The 19,504-nt window shown below is 45.8% G+C and overlaps 1 protein-coding gene across 4 annotated transcripts; it reads right to left on the bottom strand.

The window, feature by feature from the left end:
• Positions 1-5,238: 5,238 nt before the first annotated feature.
• On the bottom strand, positions 5,239-18,360 carry LOC120034431 (mediator of RNA polymerase II transcription subunit 25-like). Of its 4 annotated transcripts, none has more exons than XM_038980991.1 (20): positions 18,224-18,360; positions 17,252-17,379; positions 17,114-17,159; positions 16,879-17,003; positions 16,686-16,784; positions 15,420-15,540; positions 15,133-15,289; positions 14,915-15,042; positions 14,730-14,778; positions 14,172-14,446; positions 13,944-14,042; positions 12,830-12,915; positions 12,655-12,712; positions 12,451-12,558; positions 11,883-12,056; positions 9,079-9,192; positions 8,820-8,891; positions 6,557-6,727; positions 6,207-6,327; positions 5,239-5,676 (listed from the first exon to the last, which is right to left on the bottom strand). In XM_038980991.1, the coding sequence occupies exons 2-20, from the start codon at positions 17,374-17,376 to the stop codon at positions 5,570-5,572; spliced, it is 2,235 nt and encodes a 744-aa protein (XP_038836919.1). In that variant the 5' UTR covers positions 17,377-17,379; positions 18,224-18,360; the 3' UTR covers positions 5,239-5,569. The 4 variants fall into 4 exon arrangements, with proteins under 4 accessions (XP_038836919.1, XP_038836918.1, XP_038836917.1 ...); XM_038980990.1 differs by having other exon boundaries at positions 12,830-12,912; positions 14,730-14,805; XM_038980989.1 differs by having other exon boundaries at positions 14,730-14,805.
• Between the last annotated feature and the right edge of the window lie 1,144 nt (positions 18,361-19,504).

The following is a 19,504-nucleotide window of genomic DNA, read 5'->3' on the forward strand; positions in this document are numbered from 1 at the left end:
GTGTGTGAGAGAGACGGATAGAGAGAGTGTGTGTGTGTGAGAGAGGGTGGAGGTAGAAATGCACATGTGCTTTTATTAGGGAACGTTCTCTGCTGTTTGGCTTTGACAGGTTCCCTTGGCAACGATCAAGCACATACAGTACCTAGAGCCCCACCCCCCAGCACACACATTCACTTATTGCTATGAATCTTTCAGAGCGGGTATGTGTCCTCTTCATTTAGTATGATTTCTCTCAAATATGAGATCAATATTGTGATACTCAGGGATGGGAGGGGGCGTGTCAGTGGGAGACAGCAATTGGGGGACAGAGAGGAAGGAGAGGTCATTGCAATGAGAGACTGTGTCTGTGCGAGAGAGCGAGAGAGAGAGCGAGAGAGAGAGCGAGAGAGAGAGCGAGAGAGAGAGCGAGAGAGAGAGCGAGAGAGAGCGAGAGAGAGAGAGCGAGAGAGAGCGAGAGAGAGCGAGAGAGAGCGAGAGAGAGAGAGGCAGGGGATAATCAGATGGGCGATTAGTGGTGAATTGATAACATTCTATATTCAGACATGGTGAATCAGTCTTTTTCACAGCCACTCTTCTCTCAGTCTCTCTCTCTCTGACACACACACACTCAGAACTTCTGTTTGTGCGAACGCAGCCTGCTTCACCGTCATTGTCATGTCCTATCTCCCTATACCTTCCTTGTCATTCCATGTGAGTAACGTACCATTTCATGAAAGTCAGTACGTTACATGTGACTGGGGCTCCCTCTAAGGTCTGTGTTTGGAATGGTGCCCACTCAATGCCCCCATTATGTACATGGCCTAAGCTGCCCCCCCAACCCCTTACCCCCCACCGTCTCTCTTCCGTTTACCCCACCAGTCCCACTCGCTGCAGTACACAATAGAGCACTCACTCCACTGACATATCTATACGATTAGCTTTCTTTCTCCCTCTTCCTCTCCGCCCTGTCCCCTACCCCCTCCATCTCTCTATGCAGTAACGGTGTGCCATTGTTCACAGCCTATAGAAGTCCCCTGGAATTCCATACCAATGTGCAGCGCTTTTGCATTGCATCGCTCTCCCCTCCTCCTCCCCTGCATGCCTCCCTCCATCCCTTTCTCTATTAAATTTCCAGTCACACAACAGTGCAGTGGATATCCCTCCCTCTCTCTAACTCACACACACCACATCCCTCCCTCCTCTCCCTCTCTTCTTCTCTCTCTCACACAGAGCTGTTGTCTGTCTGCCTGGATCTCTATCACTGCCTCTTGATATTGACTGTTCTTTCTCCACTTTGAACCTCTCAATCTCTCTCACCCTTGATATAGACCGCTCTCTTTTCACCTCCAATCTCTTCATCTCTCCACCCTCATCATTTAAAAGAGCCACACACACATCCACTCCTCCTTCCCTCTCTTTCTCTCTCTCCGTTTGTGTCCCTGTACCGCAGTGTCTGCTCAGGCTGTATGATCAGGAGTGCCCCCCCCTCCCTCTCTCCGGCGCTGGGTTCTGTTCTGGCCGTCAGGGCAGCCTATAAGTGACTGATTGAGTGGACACCACAAGCCGTTAAATGAATAGAGATGGGAGCCGGTGAAGGATGCAGTTCATATGAAGGTAGAACACTTGCAACCTAGTATCTGCAGCTCTGCGTTTTGGTTAAAGCTCTGTCCAGCTACGCTGGGTTGATGTTCCTGTTCCTCTCTGTGTTGGGCTGTGTTAGCACATTGAGATGTGCTTGGCTGCTGTAGCTCCCTCTGCAATGTTCAGATCTCATGGCTGCTGTGGTGTGGATGTTGCTGTGTTTGTGAGTTAAGTGTCTGTTAGCGTTAACTGCGTTAGCGTTAACTGCGTTAGCGGTTAGCGTTGGGAGCTGTGCCACGTTAGCACTCCGCTGGGCCGCAGCAACAAGGAGACTGTAGGGTATGAAGTGATCCAGACACACCGGCCGTGCGGGAGGCACCCTGTTTCCCTTCTCAATAGCTCAGTAGCTCTGCATCATCTGGAGGCCTTGGGAGACCTTTGGTCTTTATCTGATGGGTTAACAGCATGGACCCCAGCAGTAGACAACAACCTATCCTCTGTGATACATACCAAATTCAACATTCATCTCTTGTGACTAGCCAGGCTAGGATCCATCCATGCTCTGAAGCTTAGCTTTACACTCTGAAAGAGGAGCTGCACTCTGACACAGAGTTAACCAAGCCTGCATCTCCACCACTGAGTCGATAGACCTCCTCCATCAAACACCATCTGGCACCCCACATCCATTAGGCTGCATTGACCTCCACCACCAGGCCCAGTGTAGCTCCACCACCAGGCCCAGTGTAGCTCCACGACCAGGCCCAGTGTAGCTCCACGACCAGGCCCAGTGTACCGTGACCACCACGAGGCCCAGTGTACCTTGACCACCACGAGGCCCAGTGTACCTTGACCACCACGAGGCCCAGTGTACCTTGACCACCACGAGGCCCAGTGTACCTTGACCACCAGGCCCAGTGTAGCTCCACCACCAGGCCCAGTGTAGCTCCACCACCAGGCCCAGTGTAGCTCCACCACCAGGCCCAGTGTAGCTCCACCACCAGGCCCAGTGTAGCTCCACCACCAGGCCCTAAAAAGTAAAGACCAATCCAATTTAAGGTATGATATGATCCCCTCTCCAGGCTAAATGTAGCTGTACCAGAAGGCTGTAAAAACACATCCACTCACCGCTAGGCCTGATAACACTCCTTTCCTCCAGCATGCCATAAAACAAACTCTGCCCCCAGGCCCATAAACCCCATCAGGCCCAACAACACTTCTGCCACCAGGCCAATAAACTCCATCTCCAGGCCCTATAAACACCCAGGCTCACACAATGGCCCACTGTCCCCTTGACAACCAGGACAGACAGACCACAGCTAGAGAAACAGTGTCAACTGTAGGCAAAAGAGCTAGGTCACATCTGCTCTATCAACTCAATATCACAACAAATACTTTACTTTTAGTCTCATGCGTACTATTCTGCTACTTCCCTGCTCATATGGTAGAAGCAACATTTCAAAAGACATGTAGCTGGCATTAAAGGACACGCAGTGATGTCGAAATACGGAGAGATTAACTCAGCCCATTAGAAAGACAGAGAAGAGAAAGTGAGAGAGAGAGAATGTCAGCTCACAGGGTCGTCCAGTGATGGAAGGAGGGAGGCAGATGAGAGATGAACGCCAGCCACTGGGGGACTAGTCAGTGTCTCTGTCTTTCTGTCTGTGAGAGTACGTGAGGGAGAGGTGGAGAAAAAAGCTTAGAAACAAGAACCCAGTGTCATGGTATCTAAGCAACCATCTCCGTCTCCCTGGTGACAGAGACTGACATCACTTCCCGTCTGTGCATCTGCACAGGGCTAACAATGTGTTGGTCTGTGGGATAATAAGGTTCAAGTGTACATAATGTTTTGTTTTTCAGCATGTGTATACAGCTCACTGGACTGTGTGCAGTTAGTACAGGTGTCCGTGTATAATACACGCTACAGGATGTATTGCCAACAATATTTAATGGACGAGTTGAGTTATGCGAGTGTCTGCAATGTGCTTAGTCTGTTTTTAGCCGTGTGAAGCTCATTTTGGGCACATATGTGGACACTGCCATGTGCGCATGCGGTCAGCCTGATTGTGCATTATGCCAGGGAAAACATGGCCAAGCGACACCATCTGGTATAACTACTTGGCACAGGAGGCCTCGGTATGGTTCCACAACATATTGGAGTAGTTAGAATTAACACTGACACCATTTGGCAGAAACACACTTCAAACTATATATCGGTGTGTCTATTTTAGTCACTCTCACACACTGCTGTAGTGTTAATACACACACATTCAGACAGACTACTGTCAGAAAGAGTTGGATAACAGGCATTCGGGCACAGATCAATCTATGTCAGGGCTCTCCAACCCTGTTCCTGGAGAGCTACAGTCTTGCAAGTTTTTGCTCCAGCTAATTATTAGAATCAGGTGCGCTAGATTAGGACTGTAGTGAAAACCTACAGGACGGTAGCTCCCCAGGAACAGGGTTGGAGTGAAAACCTGCAGGACAGTAGCTCTCCAGGAACAGGGTTGGAGTGAAAACCTACAGGATGGTAGCTCCCCAGGAACAGGACTGTAGTGAAAACCTACAGGACGGTAGCTCCCCAGGAACAGGACTGTAGTGAAAACCTACAGGACGGTAGCTCTCCAGGAACAGGGTTGGAGTGAAAACCTACAGGATGGTAGCTCCCCAGGAACAGGGTTGGAGTGAAAACCTACAGGACGGTAGCTCCCCAGGAACAGGACTGTAGTGAAAACCTACAGGACGGTAGCTCCCCAGGAACAGGACTGTAGTGAAAACCTACAGGACGGTAGCTCCCCAGGAACAGGGTTGGAGTGAAAACCTACAGGACGGTAGCTCCCCAGGAACAGGACTGTAGTGAAAACCTACAGGACGGTAGCTCCCCAGGAACAGGACTGTAGTGAAAACCTACAGGACGGTAGCTCCCCAGGAACAGGACTGTAGTGAAAACCTACAGGACGGTAGCTCCCCAGGAACAGGGTTGGAGTGAAAACCTACAGGACGGTAGCTCCCCAGGAACAGGACTGTAGTGAAAACCTACAGGACGGTAGCTCCCCAGGAACAGGGTTGGAGTGAAAACCTACAGGACGGTAGCTCCCCAGGAACAGGGTTGGAGTGAAAACCTACAGGACAGTAGCTCCCCAGGAACAGGGTTGGAGTGAAAACCTACAGGACGGTAGCTCCCCAGGAACAGGACTGTAGTGAAAACCTACAGGCCGGTAGCTCTCCAGGAACAGGACTGTAGTGAAAACCTACAGGACGGTAGCTCTCCAGGAACAGGACTGTAGTGAAAACCTACAGGACGGTAGCTCCCCAGGAACAGGACTGTAGTGAAAACCTACAGGCCGGTAGCTCCCCAGGAACAGGACTGTAGTGAAAACCTACAGGACGGTAGCTCTCCAGGAACAGGACTGTAGTGAAAACCTACAGGACGGTAGCTCCCCAGGAACAGGACTGTAGTGAAAACCTACAGGACGGTAGTTCTCCAGGAACAGGACTGTAGTGAAAACCTACAGGACGGTAGCTCTCCAGGAACAGGACTGTAGTGAAAACCTACAGGACGGTAGCTCCCCAGGAACAGGACTATAGTGAAAACCTACAGGATGGTAGCTCCCCAGGAACAGGGTTGGAGAGCCCTGGTCTATGTGTATACTCACTTTTAAAAAGGACTCTACACATCAGTTGGCTCCTTGACAAAATGTATCTATTTCATCTCAATAAAACAACGTAATATAGCTCAAAAACACAACTTCAGGAAAAGTTAAACCTCAATAAAAAAGACATTTCATATAAACAATTAAATGAATGTAAAACAGGTTTCCATACAAGCACACAACAGTGTAATGAACACTGTCCTCCCATTGGGTTGGGACAACTTTTTATATAAAATAAGGGGAAAAAAAGAAAAGAAAAGCCAGAGTAGAAACTAAGAAAACTACATCTCCCAGTCTGCCCCCATGATGAAACTGAAAATGCTGGTTGCTGGGGGATGTAGTCTTTTTTGGGTCCAAACTCAAATAAGGTCCATGAGAATCTCATCCTCCATGACAGAAGACACCTGGGGCATCCCGGGGGGCTGGGCTCCAGGGCCCCTCTGACCAGCAGCCATCATCATCTGACCTGAGAGGGAGAGAGAGAAAAGAGAGTTAACCTGGGATAGCAACATGTGCATTGATGACATTATCATTAACACAGTGGTAATAAACTACAGACTAACTACTGTTGAGTTACAGGTAGAGTCACCGACGCACGAAGTAAACAGCATTATCGAGCAGACTTGAGCAAAAACCAAGAATGTGAAGTGCGCGTCTAAACTGCTCAGCTATCAGGTTGCAGCAAAGTGAAGGGCACCATACACATACTCTATGAGACAGCATCACTCTAATCTGTGACATCCTCAATTCATCCTGCTGCTGGTGTCAACGCCATATAGCCCAGTCTCAGTCTGATAACCATAGGTACGGATGGGAGACATATGTTCAATCACCCTCCCTTTTGAATTTAGCAGTTTACACACAAAAGGTTAATCATTAGGAAACAGTTTCCTAATAACAGATTGCATTCTAAAGCCAATCCTTGCACTGATGTCTAGCTCCAAACTGTCTTTACAGTGTGTGATGTGAGTGAAAGGGTCAACGGCTGTAGCTAACCTGCCAGGGGCTGTCTCCACTGGGCCTGCATTTGGGGGCCCGCTCCTGGAGTAGGGTGGACCAGCTGCCCTCCCAGCCCCTGGTGAGGCATCATGCCCTGCATGTGACCAACACCACCCTGCTGAGAGACAGGAACACAACACCTAGGTTACCATCAATCATACAGTAGGTAGGACCTTCATTCTTATATCCTTTATCATTAACCAATAGAGACAAGTATTACATATTTAGAAGCCTTTCTAGTGTGTGCAGTGGTGATCTGGCCCTGGCTACAAGACGATGCACTATAACAACAAATGTATTTCATGAATGACGGTCAAGGCTGGTAGAGTTAACTGTTGTGTTCTTACTGGCTGCTGTTGGCTGAGGAGGAGACTGCGCAGCTGCGGATTGGCTCCTGGGTTTGGAAGGCGGAGCATGGCACCCTGGGGCGGGGCCTGTCCACCCTGAGCGACCTGGTTGGGCGGAACACCGGTGACAGGCGGCTGCTGATTAGGTGCGCCGGATGCTCTCATCGTCATCTGGATGAGAAGCAGAGTCAAAGAGGTTTAGAAGAAGGTTGGAGAGATAAGAGGACTAAGTAGAATGAGACTTTAAATACAGTGCCTTCAAAAAGTATTCACACCCCTTCCCCTTTTCCACATTATGTTACAGCCTGAATTTAGATTTTGTGTCAATGATCTACACACAAAATGTAATTTTGTTTGTATAACATTTTTGAAAAAAATAAACTGAAAAAGTCTTGAGTCAATAAGTATTCAACCTCTTATGGCAAGCCTAAATAAGTTCAGGAGTAAAACTTGGCTTAACAAATCACATAATAAGTTGCATGGACTCACTGTGTGCAATAATAGTGTTTAACATGATTTATGAATTACTAGACCATCTCTGTAACCCACACATACAGTCCAACCATCTGTAAGGTCCCTCAATCGAGGAGTGAATTTCAAGCAGATTCAACCACAAAGACCAAGGAGGTTGTTCAATGCCTCGCAAAGAAGGGCACCGATTAGTAGATGTGTGTGTAAAAAAAAAAAAAAAAAAAGCAGACGCTGAATATCCATTTGAGCATGGTGAAGTTATTAAATAGGCTTTGGAAGGTGTATCAATATACCCAGTCACTACGAAGATACAGGAGTCCTTCATTACTCAGTTGCCGGAGAGGAAGGAAACTGCTCAGGGATTTCACCATGAGGCCAATGGTGACTTTAAAACAGTTACAAAGTTGAATGGTTGTGATAGGAGAATGGAAACCTGTACAGCAGGGATCATAAACTAAATTCAGCCACGGAAGGAGTTTTTCTTCAGCAGATGGTCAGGGGGCCGGAACATAATAACAAATCGTTTGTAGACGTCAATTTGACCGCAAGAAGCCCGAACAGATATAATATTTGACTAAAATATAATAATTTCAAACCTTGCTTACATTTATACACAATCATATATATCTCTCTATTACACATTGAAATACTTTGGAGATTTCAAAAATTAAAAACACTTGGAGCTGATTTGCTGGTCTTTTTTCAGTCTTATTTCCAACAGAATATATTCCAAAACATGCATCCTGTTTGCAACAAGGCACTTAAAATGTGACAAAAAAAATGAACTTTTTGTCCGGAAAACAAAGTGTTATGTTTGGGGCAAATTCAACACAACACGACTGAGTACCACTCTTCATATTTTAAAGCATGGTGGTGGCTGCATCATGTTATGTGTATGCTTGTCATCGGCAAGAACTATGGAGTTTTTTGGGATAAAAATAAATGGAATACAGCTATAAGCACAGTCAAAATCATAAAGGAAAACCTGGTTGTCTTCTTTACTGGGCGAGGAATTCATCTTTCAGCAGGACAATAACCTAAAACACAAGGCCAAATCTACTCTGGAGTTGCTTACCATGATGACAATGCATGTTCCCGAGGGGCCTAGTTAGAGTTTTGACTTAAATTGGCTTGAAAATCTATGGCAAGACTTGAAAATGGCTGTCTAGCAATGATCAACAATCAACTTGACAGAGCTTGAAGAATTTTAAGAAGAATAATGGGCAAATATAGTACAATCCAGAAACTTATCCAGAAAGACTCACAGCTGAAATCGTTGCCAAAGGTGCTTCTACAAAGTATTAATCAGGGGTGTGAATACTTAGGTTAGAGATATTTCTGTACTTCATTTTCAATAAATTTGCTAACATTTTTAAACACATTTTCACTTTGTCATTATGGGGTATTTGTGTGTAGATGGGTGAGAAAAAAAGTATTTAATCCATTTTGAATTCAGGCTGTAACACAACACAATGTGAAATAAGTCAAAGGGTATGAATACTTTCTGAAGGCACTGTACATATGATTCATTGGAACGGTGTACCGGGTTCACTTTAAAAAGAGACAGGCCGAATGTAACTCACTGAACCCAGAACATGCTGGGCTGGCTATATTGGTAGCAGTGAGCACCCATTGAGAGACAATAGCCAACACATGCAGAGTGGAGAGGAGCTGCTCACCAACCAGGCAGGTGCCAAAACGAGCACAGGGAGAGTTTGTGCCTGGTAAAGTTCAGTGCATTTTTCAAAATGTGTTTTGGGTGAGAGTTTTTGTGTATGTGTGTGTGTCTCACCAGGTTGGCCTGTCTCTGCTGTTCCTCCATCAGAGTGACCTGACTAACAGAGGGCATGCCCACCACCACAGACTGAACAGAGGAGAGAGAGAAGAGGAGGTGCAGAAGGGGAGGAGATGAAAGTCATTGCGGGACATGCAGTCATTGCGGGACAATAGAAACAGGAGATGCAGACAGGAGGAGTGTGTTAGGGGAGAAGGGAGAGGGAGGAAAGGAGGAGTGCACACAAGCTGAGACACCACAGGATTAATCACAGTACCTGCTGCTGCACGTTGCCATGGGAGACAGGGATGGGCCCCTGCGGCCGGTTGAGGAAGTTCTGATTGGGTTGAACCTGGCCAGGTGGCCCTGGCATCGGCCCTCCTGAACCTAACTGGAGAAGAGAACCATCAAGGTTACTTTTCTAGTGTAAGGTTTTACATGTGTTACCAACATCCGTATAACTATGACACAAATGTACAGTGTATCGCTTATAATGGTATTCCTGCCTATCCTAACCTGTCTAATCCTGCAACTGGATGAGACAACACCACCATCTACAACATGTGTCAAACTCAAGGCCACAAGACGATTCAATCCTGCCTGCAGCTTTTTATCTATAATATTTTTTCGGGGGAAAACCAATCTCAGTTGACATTGCAATGACTAAAACCAAATCAAAACTGTGTAGAAATTATAATTGACCTACATTTATAGTCTCCTCACTCTGTCCAGTTTGCTAACAGTCATCGAAAGCTAACAGTCAACGAAAGCTAGACAGTCAGGGAGCATTGAAAATTCCAAAAGTGATGGAGGAATATTTTTGCACATTTTGACGGCGAGGAAATATTACCCATTTGAAGTGCGGCCCTCCAGACCTCGGTGAAGACAGAATGTGGCCCGCGGGGTAAATTAGTTTGACACCCCTGATCTAGGATCTGTAGTCTCTCAGGATAAAAGCTGTCCGTCTCCTCTCCTCTATTTTCTCCTCTCTCTTCCCTGTGGACTTCCTATTTAACTCAGCAGCCTGCCTAAAAACACCCAGAGCACACATTAAAGGCCCAGTGCAGTCAAAACGTGATTTTACTGTGTTTTACACACTGAGGTTGGAATAATACTATGAAAATGATGATAATGCTCTTTCAGTGTCAGAGCTGTTTTAAAAGACCATCTGAAATATTGTTGTGGTGGGTTGGCGTTTTGGCCTAGCTGGTGACATCACCAGGCGGTAAATTAGTTAATAGACCAATAAGAGAGAGAGTTCCAAACCTCTCTGCCAATAACAGCTAGTTAAGTTTTCCCCTCTCCACTCAGACCATTCCCAGGCAGCTTAAGAAAATGCTCTTTGCTAAGAAGCTATTTTTTGACAATTTTAACTAGGGATGTGCATGTATTCAAATACTTGTAAGTATTAATTGTATCAACAAAAAAACAACATAGGCCTATTTTAACACTGAAAAAGCCTTTTCTAAATTAAATGTGACATTTCAAATAATGAATGAAACATTTTCTGTGTAGTTTTTAATAAAACAAACTTTACAATGTCGTTTTTATGACGTGCTCTCCAGAAGAAAAAAAGAAGAGGTATCCTTCACGTGTGTAGCTTGTTATTTATGTTGGCCAATCAAAGCTGCGAAGAGGCTCAATGTGTAGAAAGTGGAGTGAGAGTTTACTACTACATGCGAGATGGAATAAAATGATGTAATTAAAAGTTAACGAAATGAGAAAGGGTAGGCTACAACGAGCAACCAACAGGTAGGTTGTTGTTAGCCTAGCTAACTATAGCCGTCTCTCTCTCCCTCCGCTCCTATCTCACATACACCGCCCCCTCTGCAGCTGCAGCAATAGTGCGCCAGCCTCTCTCCTTCAGGCAGCAGTGCTCAGGTTAAAGTTTAAAAACCACATCTATTTAGAATATCCAGATATCTGACAAATATTCATGATACTATTCGAATAGTGAAATTATTTCTAACCCCCAACCATAATTATAATTGAATACAATCACAGTAAGGTACTTAATTGTTACCCAGAAATGATTTGATATTGAGAGAAAAACAGCTGCATTGGACCTTTAACATCAAGTCATCTGTATGGTTCAGAGAAAATATTCAATTTGGGTCTTTCACGGTTATAAAATCATATCTAATCACCAGTGACACTATTCCAGAGCCTCGTCTGGAAAAAAATACCCCAAACAACGATCAAATAATTGAAATTTTAATTGTGTTGAGATTGCCATTGCAATTCTCCATTAGCAATGCAGCTTTGAATATGTAATGGGACACAAGGTCTCTGTCTTCTCTAAATACACACGGTCTAACATGTTTTTCACAGAAAATTAGCAGCATGAGTAGACAGGCGGCATCAACTATAATGGGAGCAGAAAGGCTGTGAGGATATAAAGTCATGTAGACCAAAAGCAGGTTGGATTTGTAACTGAGGCATTCCGTTTCTCTGTCACAAAAAATCTGCAGGCTAAATGTTTACCTGAAGGAAAACACGGTATCCTAACGGTTGTTAGAATTGTGTTGGCTGTAATCGAGATCAAACCAGAAATGACAAGGGGCGGTGCTCTCAAACTGGAAAACATTTTCCACAGGTAGCCTAGTGGTTAGAGCGTTGGACTAGCAACCAAAAGGTTGCAAGATCGAATCCCCGAGCTGACAAGGTAAAATGTGTCGTTCTGCCCCTGAACAAGGCAGGGGGCACACTGTTCCTAGGCCATCATTGAAAATAAGAATTTGTACTTAACTGACTTGCCTAGTTAAAAAGGTTTAAAATAAATAAATTTGACCACCTCATTGGCCCAAGACTGCTCTTGGGAAGCCCTTCCACTGTGCTGACCTAGTGTAGCTCCAGTCACTAGCGTGTATACTACCCCCTTTTCTCCAGGTTTAATCCCTTCATTCCCTCCTAACTCACAGAGTGGTGCTGCTGGACCTGTCTGTCTGACGTACCGAGCAGTGTTTGTGGTGGTTGATGACCCGTGTCTGTATGACTCACCGAGCGGTGCTGCTGGACCTGTCTGTCTGACGCACCGAGCAGTGTTTGTGGTGGTTGATGACCCGTGTCTGTATGACTCACCGAGCGGTGCTGCTGGACCTGTTTGTGGTTGGTGATGACCTGTCGGATGCCGTTGACGAAGCCGCTCTGGTCGTTGGGGATGAGGCCCATGAAAATCCTCTTCTTGGAGGAGTAGAGCAGCATGAGCACCCGCACCTCACAGGGGGCGCTGTGGGGGAAGTGGACGCACCCTGCCTGCAGCCAGAGGTGGGACATAGGTCATAGGTCAAAGGTCAGCACTGTCTGTCAGAGCTCTCGTCATAGTTCAAGTGACACAAAACCAGTCAACCTGACCTGAATTCAATCGGACCTGGGTAAATCTCACAGGCTGCATGCAGTTTTTCTATGACGCCCGACAGCGTTGAAAATCTCTGTAGTCGTTTAGTAAATGATGAGCAACATGGTGCCCCCTCTAGTGTTCTCAGAGTGTAACTGCAGCCTATTTATATCTGCCTAGTCCATCTAGTGCACAATGGAGGGAACTGCTGATGTCTATTGTTGAGACTCCACTGTATTGAATAGAGACGGAAAAGGATAGGGACAAATGGCAGCAAAAATAGAGCATGTGAAGCAGAAGAGCTGGACTTACAAATCCAGTGGCCATGATACGATAAAGACCTTTTAGTGACTCCACATCTTTGTTGGTGAAGAGAAACTGAACCATTCTAGAGTTTCTGAAGAGGGGACCGAGTGTTGTCTGGGGAGGGAGAAAGACTTTATTTAGATGTCTGTATTCTCAATGTCATCGAGTCATTTCTGAACATACATACGCACGCAGAGAGGATTCTCTCACCAGTAGCTGTTGTGGGATCAATTGCATGATGAGCTTCTGTGGCCACTGGTCGGCATTTCTGTCATGAAGAACAGGGAACAAACCAATCAGAACTCTCCATACATATAGCAATACACACAATGACCAATCAGTGCAGCTGACACGATATCAAAGATAGTTGCAGTGAAACACTCACAGGTTCTCTCCTTGGTTGACTTGCACCTGGCAGGGCAAGGAGCGAGTGAGTTTGGTATTGGAATCCATAGACGAGGCTTTGGGCTTCTGAAGTGATGGATGGAGAGAGGGTGGGGGAGGTAGGGAGGGAGGGAGGAGAGGAATGGAGGGATGTTTGTAGAAACGGAAGGAGAGGTTTGGAAGTTAGCATACAGAGTGACCAGGGGGCTTCGGTCCCACACCCAGGGGCACCGTTTGAATAAAAACCTCCATGTTAGAAATTACCCAACATGCAAAACAGTGCTGCCAGTGGAACATTGTGAAGAGGCTGGATGGCACCAATCCTACGGGAAAATAAGCAGCAGCGTTCATCTTCAGGGGATCAATAGTTAATCAATCCCAGATTGGTCAGCTCTGCTGCAGTCCCCGTTGACCATTACTACTGCATTGTGTTGGGATTAAAGACCAGATGTATAGGTTCTTTATATGTGTACTGTACAGCATTTGGGAGGACTCTCGTGGATTAGAGGAGACTAAGATATGATCCAGCAATATCCTGACCTGAACATTACAAGGAAGATATGCAAATCTAACCTGAATGCTCCATCTATTGATACGTGACTTCAGATGCACTTTAGTGACCTGTGGCAATACTATGTCTATTGTCTATGTGTTTGGTGATTGTGTGGTCTAACTGTGTGTTGGTTACAGTGTGTAGGCTTGCTGCACATTGTTGTGTGGTAGAGTTTCATGGTCAACAGGTATCACAGAAGAAGTAGTCCAAATCAGTCAATACTTAGTGATTATTGACCAAGTCAGGTTTTCAAATGGCTTGGAAACACAAACATCTCCAGAGTTGATTAGTATTTTAGATCATTAAAATGCATGTTCCTCTACAACAGGTTCAACCATGTCAAGTAACTCCATCACTTTGACCTGAGGTGAAATCCATCACAAAGGTATAGTATGATTATTCACATCACAATCAATGACAGTTGATTCAATCAGTTCCAAGCATAGCTTTGTTGCAGACCGTATAACATTTCCTTACAAGGTCAGAGGATGACAAACACACAAATAGAAGATGTATAGACCTCTTCAGCAGCATGTTTACACCAAGTTCTAGTTTCCCTCACCTCTTGCCACTCCAGCACCCCACTCCATGCTACAATCTTATTGGCAACGCCTTGCTGCTGCCCCCCAATCGGATTTGCTTGGGCTGCAGACACACCAGGCTATCAGAAGAAAATGAGAGAAAGAGAGAGCGTTAGATGGAGAGAAAGACAACTTGACTGGAGGCAGAGAAGTTGAATATTGATGTGGAGTATTGTGGGAAGATGATGCAACATATGGACAGGCCTCACCATGCCAGGCTGTGAGGATGGGGGCGTCTGCTGATTGGCTGTGGGCTGCTGCTGCTGAGGGGGCACCGGCTGCTGCTGATTGGGCTGTGGTTGTCCTGGCGGCTGGACTTGTTGCTGCTGCGGGGGAGGTGCTTGTTGCTGAGGCAACATGGGTGTGGAAACTATGGTGACTGTGGATAGGCTGGGCTGACTGGAGGGAGCCAACTTCACTCCTGCTACAGATGGGAGAGTTGACTGACCGCTGAATGGGGGACCAGGATTGACCATGCCTGGGACTGGATGCCAAAAAAAGACAAGGTAACAGACATAATAGAACCCTCATATTCAACTCTGGACTTCGAAGCCAGTTCCGTACTGTCCCCCCCCCATTCTAACCCTCTAATCATGGACTGATTCGACCCGGTGCATTTAATTATCAGGTAGAACAGAAAACCTGCAGGCTCCGGACCTCGTAGGGTAAGAGGTGAACACCCCTGTAATAGACTAACAATCAACCTGGGCTGATGATCAACCATACTGGGGACAGAGGATAGAAGAATGCAGGCTATTGGTACTCACAGCGACTCTTCTGGTTGTTGGCTGCCTCTACAGCCATCTGTGCAGCTGCCTGAGCCGCGTTAAGGGAAGGTGGGGGCTGACAGGGCAGCAAGAGAGGGAGAGAGAACACTGTGTCAGCTAAGAGCCTGTCAATCCAATGTTGATGGGCTGGTAAAAGCTGCCAAGTTAAAACATATCTTCAGTACCTGATATGGATGGGCCGTGCTTATTGGTGGAGGAGCCTGCGAGGCGGGACCAAGAGGAGGCTGACTGACAGGCAGGGGTTGAGGGGGTAGAATTGGTTTGAGAGGGCCCGATCCTCCCCCTGATGACACTGGAGAAAGAAACATTTTAGAATTTGATGGGCCAATACTGACTTCAATCAATCTGTTCACTGTCAAGTATTTCGAGTGCTGCTCCTCACCAGGAAGTGAGATACCCCTAACCAGGATCATGTGGAAGGGGTCTTGGCTGTAGTCTGGGTGGGGTTCGACTGGTCCCCCGACTGGTGACGCCCTGTCGAACAGCGACCGTAACGCTGGCAGTTTCCGTGGCGACACCACAGAAAAATGAATCCCTCTCTGAGGAAGAGGCACAAGGTTATTATGGGGTATCAGCAGCCATTAATAAGTACAGAAGTCACATCATACCCCAAAATGGCCCAGCGGGTAGTCTATACAGGCTACCTGATAGAAGTGCTATGTTACTTACGTCTCTGATGATCTTGACCAGATTGTCTGCAGTGCAGCCCGTATAGCTGACACTCTCCACGGCAGGGAGCAGGTATGGCGGAGAGTTACACAGCAGCACACAGACTTTGTGTGTCTGACCTCTGATTAATAGAGACAAGAGACATATGCTAGTGTGTGTCTACTAAACTCAGTAAAAAAAGAAACGTCCCTTTTTCAGGACCCTGTCTTTCAAAGATCATTCGTAAAAATCCAAATAACTTCACAGATATTCATTGTAAAGGGTTTAAACACAGTTTCCCATGCTTGTTCAATGAACCATAAACAATTCATGAACATGCACCTGTGGAACGGTCATTAAGACACTAACAGCTTACAGACAGAAGGCAATTAAGGTCACAGTTATGAAAACTTAGTAGATGCCTTTCTACTGACTGAAAAACACCAAAAGAAAGATGCCCAGGGTCCATGCTCATCTGCGTGAACGTGCCTTAGGCATGCTGCAAGGAGGCATGAGGACTGCAGATGTGGCCAAGGCAATAAATTTCAATGTCCGTACTGTGAGATGCCTAAGACAGCGCTACAGGGAGACAGGACGGACAGCTGATCGTCACGGTGGCAGAACACGTGTAACAACACCTGCACAGGATCGGTACATCCGAACATCACACCTGCGGGACAGATACAGGATGGCAACAACAACTGCCCGAGTTACACCAGGAACGCACAATCCCTCCATCAGTGCTCATCCTCCTCCCTCATGTGGTACCCTTCCTGCAGGCTCATCCTGACATGAACATCCAGCATGACAATGCCACCAGCCATACTGCTCATTCTGTGTGTGATTTCCTGCAAGACAGGAATGTCAGTGTTCTGCCATGGCCAGCGAAGAGAGGACCTGGGATCAGAGGGTGAGGGCTAGGGCCATTCCCCCCAGAAATGTCAGGGAACTTGTAGGTGCCTTGGTGGAAGAGTGGGGTAACATCTCACAGCAAGAACTGGCAAAATTGGTGCAGTCCATGAGGAGATGCACTGCAGTACTTAATGCAGCTGGTGGCCACACCAGATACCGACTGTTACTTTTGATTTTGACCCCCCATTGTTCAGTGACACGTTATTCCATTTCTGTTAGTCACGTCTGTGGAACTTGTTCGGTTTATGTCTCAGTTGTTGAATCTTGTGTAAATATTTGTACGAACATAACATGTTAAGTTCGCTAAAAATAAACGCAGTTGACAGTGAGAGGACGTTTCTTTTTTTTGCTGAGTTTAGTAATAAAAAAACTCACATTTGCTCCCTCATCTTTTTGAAGTCATCAAAGAGCTGCAAGGCCACAGACAGACCCTCTGCGATGAGACTACAGCTCTCTGCTCCTCCTCCCATGAACCTGACAGAGACAAAGTTACACATTGATCAAGAAAGATTAATACTAACGAATCTTAACATATCCTTCAAAATGGCATGACAAAAACAAATCTTACTGGATGCTGTCAATCCACGAGACAAACTCAAAGGCTGAGCTGGTTGGTGCGTGACACTGGACGTAGGATTCAGGAGCACAGTCCACTGTGTTGAACACAACAAGACCATACTGTGTGCCTCCATACTGAGAGGAGAGGAGAAGAGAATTGGCATTGTTGTTCTCATACCTTCTTAAATAAAGAGTAAATAAATAGTAATACCGTAAGGAGAAAACAAAGTTGAATTAAGACTCACATCTCCTCCAAAGTCTGTCTCTGCTGGAGGGCCTCCATTGAAGTACCTGTGATGATGGGACAGGGTCCAAGTCAGGACTCCACAGAGCGATATTGTACATACCCAATGAAGCAAAAAGTACATTTGAAGTCCACTTACTCGATTGCAGGTAGTATGTAATGTTTTCTGAGGGATTCAAAATAGGGGCCGAGGTTTGCAGTTCCTTCGATGACGAACACCACGTCTGCCACTTGATTAGCACCAGGTTTAATAGGCAGGTCCATGATCTAGATGGAGAAAAAAGTTGACTAGTTGAATCAGTTACTGGGCCATAACAAAAGTTGCTCTCCCTGTGATTACTGGTTGTGACAGGTATGCATAATATACTGTGTGATATGTTACCTAGGTTTACGTTATGATAGCTAACTATTTAACAATACCTCACATGAACACTCGATCTTGATAAAACGAAATGCATGGAATAGCAGATGGAAAGTTGTCCATCAGTCCAGAATCAGTTGTCCATATTGAAAAATAACCAAATCAGGCATAGTGCGTTAGGCAGAAGATTAGAACTAGACAGGCGTAAAATGCATAATTAGCTAGACTCCTTTGGTCGTTTTTAGCTGGACAACTATAAATAAACGTATACTGATGGACCACGGCTACTGATTATGCTCAGTCAAAGCATCCTAAAGTCACGTGTGTGTATGTTCATTACGTCTTGCAACGGAAACCGTTTAAGAACCAAACAATAATAACAGGGAGGGTCCTACCTGAATTTGCCTAATAGAAACTATTGTTCGTGGCAAAACGTTTTCCGTTTGGAGTAAAAGGTAGAATCGGCGTAATGAACACACCTCCAGTCAGCCAACGTTAGCTAACTTTTGTACTTCAATGACCAGCAACTCTTACATTCACAATAAAGTTATCCAGCTAACGGTAATGTGGTTAACATGTCAAACATTTTAATAGACTAATATAAAAGCTTTAGTAAGCGAAGTAGAAATTCCATTAATCGTGGGCATGTAGACATTATAGCATTAGCGAGATGGCCACAAGCCAATGCTAGCCAAAGGATTTCCATCAGCAAATCATTAATTGCATTCAGCTAGCTAGAGGGCTACTCACCTGGCGGTATTTAGCCGTCAGCCAAATAATTGTGTTTTAGACGAGTCCAAATACTTAAATTGTACAGTTAATAAAACGAAACCATTGTCATTTTGACACACAAAGTAGGCCGTGCCGAAAACAAACCACTAGTCAAACGTTCTGTTATCGACATCTCAGGCCTGGTTGGGCTTGAAAATGGACCATAAGGGATGCTCAATCAACAACCGAGCAACTGATCAAGAACTGATTGACACCTCTATGGCTGCCATTAGGAACCTAAGCGGTAACTGACAGTCCTGACAGTCAGTGAAAGTCCTATCATTTATACCAAATTGATGACATTTACAGTGAAATTATAGAGACATATAATATATATGAGATATTATTTATTTGCCATATATGCCATACCGCCTTGTTACACCAGAGGTCAGCACAGTCTGCCAGTCTTAGAAAATGACTAGGCCTTGAATGCAGTGAGCTGCATGATTTGAGAGACAACAGGCAAGGAAGTGATACATCCTTGATTATAGCCCCCCTTGTCCATGTATCCAGTACATCAAGCATAAACCTATACGTCCTGTACATTTACATAGGTTGTTAAATGGGCCTACAGGTTCTGCCTAACCCCCTTGCCAACGTAACCTTTTTATAACCAAGACATGTCTCGATCACCTCCTATCCTCTGTGCTGAAATAAGCACATAATTACTGGGGCGGCCTTCAGCGAGCTAACCTGTTGTCAAATCAACACAATGTGCCACGAGCGAAACCTGTGATCAGAACGCAACGGGCGCTGTGTTTCTCTCGTCCAACAATATAATCTATTCCCCTGTGGCACTGTGAGCCAGTCAGCACAGCCCAGCAAACAGCAAAGGGCATCAGAGCTCATCAAATTCAATCCCACAGAAACAATGTTCTGAATCCATTTAACCCAATTTAAAGCAGTGCAAGGCGCTGTAAAGAGGCAGCGGTTCTATTTAGGCCATGGGCAAACAGCAAATGAGGGCCACATCATGGGCGCTGGCTCCCAGTGACCTTAGCAGGGTTTGTGCGGGGCCAGGAGTGTGCCCAAGGCTATCCTTGGGTCCCAAACTCATTCAACCCACACAGCCTTTCATTCTGACTTAAGCACAATGGCCAAATTAATTCCGGTAAAAGGGACCGGGTGTCCATCCCTTTCTAGGAGACTTTGATGTATTTTGTAGCTCTGAGGGAAGTGCAGTTTGTCACTGCGTTTGAAATTCAATTGGCAGAACTGGCAGTTCTCCTGCAATTAGAAAAGCTTACAACTCCTGATGTG

Source organism: Salvelinus namaycush, chromosome 41, assembly GCF_016432855.1.
Source record: "Salvelinus namaycush isolate Seneca chromosome 41, SaNama_1.0, whole genome shotgun sequence".
Taxonomy (NCBI): domain Eukaryota; kingdom Metazoa; phylum Chordata; class Actinopteri; order Salmoniformes; family Salmonidae; genus Salvelinus; species Salvelinus namaycush.